At 37.5% G+C, this 9054-nt stretch overlaps 1 protein-coding gene and 1 long non-coding RNA gene across 2 annotated transcripts; both read left to right on the top strand.

Annotated features, from left to right (window-relative positions):
- Window positions 1-774: 774 nt before the first annotated feature.
- LOC110911594 (GATA transcription factor 7) lies at window positions 775-2811 on the top strand. The gene is made up of 2 exons (XM_022156215.2): window positions 775-1374; window positions 1840-2811. The coding sequence occupies exons 1-2, from the start codon at window positions 1039-1041 to the stop codon at window positions 2557-2559; spliced, it is 1056 nt and encodes a 351-aa protein (XP_022011907.1). The 5' UTR covers window positions 775-1038; the 3' UTR covers window positions 2560-2811.
- A 988-nt stretch (window positions 2812-3799) lies between these two features.
- Window positions 3800-5336, top strand: LOC118487595. Its single transcript, XR_004882004.1, has 4 exons — window positions 3800-4195; window positions 4268-4363; window positions 4483-4829; window positions 4924-5336. It is a non-coding gene; the product is annotated as an uncharacterized LOC118487595 (long non-coding RNA).
- Window positions 5337-9054: the final 3718 nt, after the last annotated feature.

Below are 9054 nucleotides of genomic sequence, written 5' to 3'. Positions count from 1 at the left end.
ACAAAAATTGATAAAAGTTGAAGTCTTCTATTGAGTCAAGCATGAAAGAAAAATCTAAGTTTAGAATTTAGAACACTAAGACTTTCTCCTTGATATGGTCCTACACATATAATATTCAAACTTGTCAACTAACTAAAAATAAAATGTATACCACTAAGTTACATAGAACATTTAAAATAAAATGTCATTTTTAAACATTTTTTAAAGTAATAAAAATATTATTATTGTTGTTACCACTAAAGTAAACTAAACACAAACAGTATGTCATAAAATAATTACGTTTACTCAATTTTTTATCATTAATTTTCAACATAAATTACTCAACCAATTTAACTTATAATACACACACATTATTTTTAAAAAAATTAAATACAAACAAATTAAACATATCAATACGTAAACCCGTTAGGTTGACTGACACGGTCTGTTTATCTAAACGTGTTCGTAGTTTAACCCAGAACAAACACAAATCTTTTTTAACTAAACTCAAACCCGTAAATCATTGAGCGTCTTCAACATTAAAAAAACGTAACATCTCTCATCACTCGTACGAGGGATGGGGTACGCTTAGTACATATGGTGTAGGTTTAGCCACTCCCTGTCTAATATTAATATTCAAGGGTATTAAAATAAAAATAAAATTCAAAATAAATACGCGGAATGAACACCAAAGTGTTTATCTTCCATTATAATTTTCCTTTGTGAAAAAAGCATGATATTGTGATGATTGATTATTATCTACCTTTTATTTTTCGAAAAAAAAAAAACAACGAATATAAATAAAAATAAACATGTAGTCCCACCCCCATATCATATTGCACATTAATCATCCCTCATATCAGTAATCTTCACGCAATTCAACTTTCAACCCCCCTCTCTCCTGCTACCTATACATACACACTTCTTGTATCTATCAATCTCTAATCTCATATAATACCCATTCAATTCAAACTCTTCACTTGGGGCTTTTTCTGTACCCTTCACCAATCAAATACCCACCAATTTTCTTACCTTTTTATATTCAAATTTGAAAAAAAAATGGAGTGGATTGAAGCAAGAGCATTGAAATCAAGTTTTTTACCGGAAATTATTGGCATGAAGTCAACCCAACAAGCTTATATTGATGATTTTTGGTGTGTTGGTGGAATTAACAACGTTGTTAATGTCTCTAGTGATGAGGTTTGGGTTGATGATTTGTTAGACCTCTCTGATAAGGAATTTAGTAATCCGGATGGTGATTCGGTTGGAGAATCCTCCGAGGAGGAGTTTGCATCGATTTCTTCGTCGGAAAATGATAGCAATTCGATGAATTCTGGTAGTTTTTCGACCGCCGGCGACCTTGTGTCTCTCACCGGCGACCAGCTCCCCGTTCCGGTAATTTAAGATAACTTTTTTTACCCCAAATTTATGGTTATTTTATATACTTCACAACTAATGGTTAAAAGTTAAAATCTTGCACCGTGTAAATATTGATATATTTATTCTAAAAAATCTATAAATTGTTGTTAAAAAAGTATACCAACAATTTCTAGATTTTTTATGATAAATACACCGATATCTACACACCATGCAAGATTTTAACTTTTAACTGTGAAGCATAACACTTACTATTAACATGTTCCTTTAAACGGTATATTTTAAATGTATTTATCTTATAAAATCTAGGATGTATAATTATTGTATAAAAATTTATTTAATTTTTCAAATAAATTTACTTTTTTTGATCTAGGAATTATAATTTTATAGTTATTGCATGAAAATTTATATAATTTTTCAAATAAATTTACTTTTTTTGGTTTAATTATTTACGAATCTTTTTTGTTTGTTTAATTATTTCAGATTGATGATATGGAAAGCCTTGAATGGTTATCACAAATTGTGGATGATTCCGTACCGGAGAATCCAATTTTATATCCACTGCCGGCGGTGAAGCTGCCGGAGCGAGCAGACCGAACCGCCGTGAGCCGGTTTGAACCGGTGGCTAATGTTTCGGCTCCGAGTTTCACGGTTTTGGGATTACCTTATCCGGTTCCGAAAAAGTGCCGAAGCGGACCATCGAGGAAAGCGGGTCGAGTCTGGTCAAGCGGGTCGCGTTCACTCACCGAGTCGTCGTCGAGCTCTTCGAGCTCTCACGACTCGTCGATAACCTCTCCTATGCTTTTCCTAAACCCGGTTTATTTCACCGGGTTGTTTGAAAAGCCGCCGGCTGCGAAGAAGCAGAGGAAAAGTCCAGCCAGCCAGAATGGACCGGGTTCAAGCGATTCGTTGAGTCAACGGAGGTGTACTCATTGTCAAGTTCAAAAGACACCTCAATGGCGAACCGGTCCATTAGGTCCCAAAACATTATGTAACGCTTGCGGCGTCCGGTTTAAATCCGGGCGGCTTTATCCGGAGTATAGACCGGCTTGTAGCCCGACTTTTTCCGTTGACGTTCATTCGAATAGTCACCGGAAAGTGTTGGAAATGAGAAAGAGGAAGGAAATAGAAGTTGAACCGGGTCATAACCTGGCAGTTCAAACGGCTTCGGTTCAGATGGTTGAACCGGTTTTGGTAGTCTAGACTCTAGAGCATGTTCGGTTACAATTTTGGTTGGCCGGTTTGAAAACTTTAGTTAGGTTGGTAAGAGTAGGTAAAAGATGTATTGTTTAGGTTTAATTATTTTTGTTAAATTTAGGGTGTTTTTATTATTTTAATTTAGGTTATAATGAGTTGTACTTTATGTTATAGATGTATTTTGTATTATTTTTGTAATGTAATCGTAGTTTATAAGATCTTCTACAACGATATGTTGGATGTCGTTTTCAAATTTTAGTCTACTTTTGAATTATTCAATTTCGTTTGTTGGTTTTTTGTCAAGTCGTCGTTAATGACATTGGTTTATTGTTATTGGTTAGTTCCAGATACATTTATTGATACATTGGTTTATTGTTATTCGTTAGTTTCAGATACATTTATTGATAAGATTTGTTACACCTATAATATCTAGTGCACGAATTGTTGATCTATTGTAAAAGAACTTTCATTTGTCATATGCCTGTTTGACCGTCTCCATCGTGGTCATTTGTGGAGACCGTTCGATGTGGAAAAAACAAAAACGCACAGGGAGGACGTGAAAGAGATAGACGCACCCGAATATCCTTTTATAAGAATGTGTTCATGAGAAGGAGGTGCGAGGAGAGGAAAGAGGGGTTGTCAGCTCACGTGAAGGTGGACAGGGCCGTGAAGATAGTCTAACTTTCTATACATGTGGATCGATGTGTATTTTTACTATCTTGAAACACAAAACTACTATCTATGCATGCTTTATTAAAATTGTCATATGATGCACTATGTCCATATACCTCCTCTTTTGTCTTTACAACATGATGTTTAGGTGAGATTCATGAGTTTAGCTATAGATACACTTTAACTCAAAATAACGACAATTGAATTTGCTTAATAAAAGCATATGTGAATCATCTTTCACTTTCTACTTTACTAAAGAAAATGATAACGCTTTAAAGAAATTAGCTTTATAGTTTTTTGTGTGATTGTGTGAATAAGATCACATTAAACATCTCAACTTTATACAAGAAGTTTTGGTGACTCTCACCATATCTTTTTGGGAACCCTTGGTTCACGACTTCTTATGGGCTTGCCTATAATATCTATATATATTCTAAAGTTTAGTTATAAGTTCAATTTTAAAACCAAAAATTAATGGCTGTTATAAATTGGGTTCTTCTATCTCTCCACTAATTTAATAATGATTGGTGTTTAAGGATTATAATTCATGATAATTGATGGTGATTAGTTATGATTATATAAAATGTTTATTCAAAATAAGGATTGACCTTTCATATTTCTCTGGTCCCTATCGCTCTCTCAAACCCACCCAAATCACCACACTAGCTTTCAATGTCCCTAATAATCAATCAAGAAGGGCCTCTTACCCAGATCGATACTCATTGGGCATACTAACAGTGACTATCTGATCTTCTAAGTCTACCCCCAAGACTTCTAGGTGGCTGACTGCAGACAGATATGGTGTGGAGTTGTTGCAATCAACGATGTACCATTGATTGAGAGAACAATCCGCACCAATTCCAAAAGGGTATGGAATCGTCACCTTCCCGCACGTATCATTGCACCCTGTCTTGGCGTACTTTGGAATTGCAGTGGATGCTGATGCCATTGAAACAAAAATGAGTAAACGGTAAGGTTGATTTAACTTAGTATTTGTAAAACGTTACATTTATTTCTTTTAAATTCAAGGGATACCTTTCAGTGTCCCTATGGTTGTTATGAAAGAGACTGTTGACGAACGATGTGTTGTAGCGAAGCTTTTGTTGCGATTGAAGCTCCTTTCAGATTTTATATACAGGTTCGTTATGCGCTTCAGAGATGTTTTATTTACTGATTTGTTTTATAAACTTATGCTTATGGGGCTAAATTGAGTGTCACTTTGCATTGTTTGATTGTCTTTCAAATTTTGCATACAAGGTGCTCGATGAAATGTCTGTGTGAAAATCAGCAGTGACGGCCAGAGCCAGCGTAGGAGATGGAGCCGGGTGGCAGTATAAGAGCCGAAAGGACGTGTTTTGATGACTTTTGATTGAGGTTTCATAGTTTTTCCGACAACCAGTGAGTTTAAGTGAAAAAAAAAATCGAACTTTTCAACCATTTTGTCACTCCAACCAGCATTTCGGTCTACTGGTGGTGTTGGCGATGCTACTGACTCCGGCGGGGGCGGAGGTTGAATGTATTCACACGGCTTACAAATCATCGATGTGGCGCGAAGGCGGACTGATACGTACATTAGGTCATCGCTTCGAACAGCTTTTGCTCAGGTACGTTTTTATTTGTTATTTTATTTTTAAGGATGAAATGCCATTTTAGTCCCTGAGTTATATTAAAACAGAAATGAGATATTTGTGTCAGCAGCGACGGCCAGAGCCAGCGTAGGAGATGGAGCCGGGTGGCAGTATAAGAGCCGAAAGGACGTGTTTTGATGACTTTTGATTGAAGTTTCATAGTTTTTCTGGCAACCAGTGAGTTTAAGTGAAAAAAAAAAAATCGAACTTTTCAACCATTTTGTCACTCCAACCAGCATTTCGGTCTACTGGTGGTGTTGGCGATGCTACTGACTCCGGCGGAGGCGGAGGTTGAATGAATTCACACGGCTTACAAATCATCGATGTGGCGCGAAGTCGGACTGATACGTACATTAGGTCATCGCTTCGAACAGCTTTTGCTCAGGTACGTTTTTATTTGTTTTAAGTCAATAATAGCATGGCTCAGAAAATATATACCTGTCGTTATGTGCAGCAATTAACTGTTTGATTTTGTACAGTCTGTCATTGCAGCAATTAATTGTTTGATTTTTGGTTTACAATCAACTCTGAAGCTGGTATTAATAGCGAATAGTGGACAATAGCGACACGCTACCTATACGCTACGTAGCGATAGCGATGAAATAGCGGGCGCTATTTTATGTGCAGCAATTAACTGTTTGATTTTGTAGGTAACATGGGTTGAACATGTTGAATTTGATGATAGAGCTGTTCACAATATCTATTAGTTACTGGTGAACTCTGGTCTGGCGTTTGGGGCAAAGCGATGGGTGGCAACTTTAGATAGGCGATGTGAACGGCTTGCAAGCGTAATGGCTAACAACATTCCTTCAGGAGATGCTGGAGGTAAGTATTAACAAAGTAATAGTTAGGATTTCTACCTTAATAGTAGTCTGATTAACACATATAATACGAATATATTTGATAAATACATGATTATTTAACAAAGGGTTTGTTTCATTTCACAGTTATAACCACTCCAGAAGGGAGAAAGAGTATGTTGAACCTGGCTGAGAGAATGGTTCTGAGCTTTTGCAGCGGTTTTGGAGCTTCAACCGCACATACATGGACAACTTTGTCTGGGAATTGGGCTGATCATGTTCGCGTTATGACTCGAAAGAGTATGGATGACCCAGGCAGACCTCCTGGTATAGTACTGAGTGCTGCAACTTCTTTTAAGTCAAATATTGACTCTTTCGTACCAGCTTCAGAGTTGATTTCAATATCATAGTTATTGATAGCGCTCATAGCGAGCGCTATAGCGAATAGCGTAGCGTATCACTCATGTGTCGCTATTTAATTTTGGCGGCTCCACAGCAAGCAAAAAACGGGCTCTTAGGGTTTTTTTTTTGTTTTTTCCGTGCTTTAATACAAATAGCGGGATTTTATAAGTGTAAAATAGCAGGATTTTAGTTTTTTTAAAGCATACGTATAAAACATCATATAACACAGCTTATTTAGATATAATATACATATAAATATTTCTAAAATTTTTTCCAAGTGTGTCGCTAAACATAAAATAGCGCCCGCTATTTCATCGCTATCGCTACGTAGCGTATAGGTAGCGTGTCGCTATTGTCCACTATTCGCTATTAATACCAGCTTCAGAGTTGATTTCAATATCATAGTTATTGATAGCGCTCATAGCGAGCGCTATAGCGAATAGCGTAGCGTATCACTCATGTGTCGCTATTTAATTTTGGCGGCTCCACAGCAAGCAAAAAACGGGCTCTTAGGGTTTTTTTTTTGTTTTTTCCGTGCTTTAATACAAATAGCGGGATTTTATAAGTGTAAAATAGCAGGATTTTAGTTTTTTTAAAGCATACGTATAAAACATCATATAACACAGCTTATTTAGATATAATATACATATAAATATTTCTAAAATTTTTTCCAAGTGTGTCGCTAAACATAAAATAGCGCCCGCTATTTCATCGCTATCGCTACGTAGCGTATAGGTAGCGTGTCGCTATTGTCCACTATTCGCTATTAATAACTATGTTCAATATTGACTCTTTCAATATTTTAGTACGTCGAACACACTAATTATCAGCTTCAGAGCTGAAATATTTGAATAATTATCAGCTTCAGGTCTTAACGTTGACCAGCAGCACCCTTCAAAGGGGTTGAAGAAAGCTGCTAATCAGGCCCCTAAAATTGCTCCGAAAACAGTTGGGTTTAATTACACCAGAGCCGTCCAAGGCAGCCATGTAAAAGCTGGTTCGAGTCAACAAAATGCCACCAAAACAGCCCCTGTCCCAGCTGTTAACAAAGGTCTGGCGATCTCGAACAGGTTTGCTGCGTTGGGCATTGATAATACGGAACCAACCCGGTTCTCGGTGTTAGATTTTGATGCGAGTATTAGAAACAATGACATCATTGGTGAAGCCTTGGACCTTTACACTCAGGATAATGTCGGCAATGAGCGTTGTACCACTAATTATCAGCTTCAGAGTTGATTTCAATATCATAGTTATTGATAGCGCTCAAAGCGAGCGCTATAGCGAATAGCGTAGCGTATCACTCATGTGTCGCCATTTAATTTTGGCGGCTCCACAGCAAGCAAATAACGGGCTCTTAGGGTTTTTTTTGTTTTTTCCCGTGCTTTAATACAAATAGCGGGATTTTATAAGTGTAAAATAGCAGGATTTTAGTTTTTTTAAAATCATACCTATAAAACATCATATAACACAGCTTATTTGGATATAATATACATATAATTATTTCTAAAATTTTTTCCAAGTGTGTCGCTAAACATAAAATAGCGCCCGCTATTTCATCGCTATCGCTACGTAGCGTATAGGTAGCGTGTCGCTATTGTCCACTATTCGCTATTAATAACTATGTTCAATATTGACTCTTTCAATATTTTAGTACGTCGAACACACTAATTATCAGCTTCAGAGCTGAAATATTTGAATAATTATTAGCTTCAGGTCTTAACGTTGACCAGCAGCACCCTTCAAAGGGGTTGAAGAAAGCTGCTAATCAGGCCCCTAAAATTGCTCCGAAAACAGTTGGGTTTAATTACACTAGAGCCGTCCAAGGCAGCCATGTAAAAGCTGGTTCGAGTCAACAAAATGCCACCAAAACAGCCCCTGTCCCAGCTGTTAACAAAGGTCTGGCCGAAGACGGAAAAATGATACCGATGTGGCGCGGAGTCGGACTGATACGTACATTAGGTCATCGCTTCGAACAGCTTTTGCTCAGGTACGTTTTTATTTCTTATTTTATTTTTAAGGGTAAAATGCCATTTTAGTCCCTGAGTTATATTAAAACAGAAATGAGATATTTGTGTCAGCAGCGACAGCCAGAGCCAGCGTAGGAGATGGAGCCGGGTGGCAGTATAAGAGCCGAAAGGACGTGTTTTGATGACTTTTGATTGAGGTTTCATAGTTTTTCCGACAACCAGTGAGTTTAAGTGAAAAAAAAATCGAACTTTTCAACCATTTTGTCACTCCAACCAGCATTTCGGTCTACTGGTGGTGTTGGCGATGCTACTGACTCCAGCGGAGGCGGAGGTTGAATGTATTCACACGGCTTACAAATCATCGATGTGGCACGAAGGCGGACTGATACGTACATTAGGTCATCGCTTCGAACAGCTTTTGCTCAGGTACGTTTTTATTTGTTATTTTATTTTTAAGGATGAAATGCCATTTTAGTCCCTGAGTTATATTAAAACAGAAATGAGATATTTGTGTCAGCAGCGACGGCCAGAGCCAGCGTAGGAGATGGAGCCGGGTGGCAGTATAAGAGCCGAAAGGACGTGTTTTGATGACTTTTGATTGAAGTTTCATAGTTTTCCTGGCAACCAGTGAGTTTAAGTGAAAAAAAAAATCGAACTTTTCAACCATTTTGTCACTCCAACCAGCATTTCGGTCTACTGGTGGTGTTGGCGATGCTACTGACTCCGGCGGAGGCGGAGGTTGAATGAATTCACACGGCTTACAAATCATCGATGTGGCGCGAAGTCGGACTGATACGTACATTAGGTCATCGCTTCGAACAGCTTTTGCTCAGGTACGTTTTTATTTGTTTTAAGTCAATAATAGCATGGCTCAGAAAATATATACCTGTCGTTATGTGCAGCAATTAACTGTTTGATTTTGTACAGTCTGTCATTGCAGAGATAAGCTTGCAGCAAGAAACAGCAACGCTTCTCGAGTAAGTAACCTTACTGTTCATTCTTTAGACAGTTTTTATTTGGCTGCTTCTAACC

This window comes from Helianthus annuus, chromosome 15 (genome assembly GCF_002127325.2).
Source record: "Helianthus annuus cultivar XRQ/B chromosome 15, HanXRQr2.0-SUNRISE, whole genome shotgun sequence".
NCBI classification, from domain to species: Eukaryota; Viridiplantae; Streptophyta; class Magnoliopsida; order Asterales; family Asteraceae; genus Helianthus; species Helianthus annuus.
Note: the sequence above shows the minus strand (reverse complement) of the source record. Positions and strands in the feature narration are given on the sequence as shown.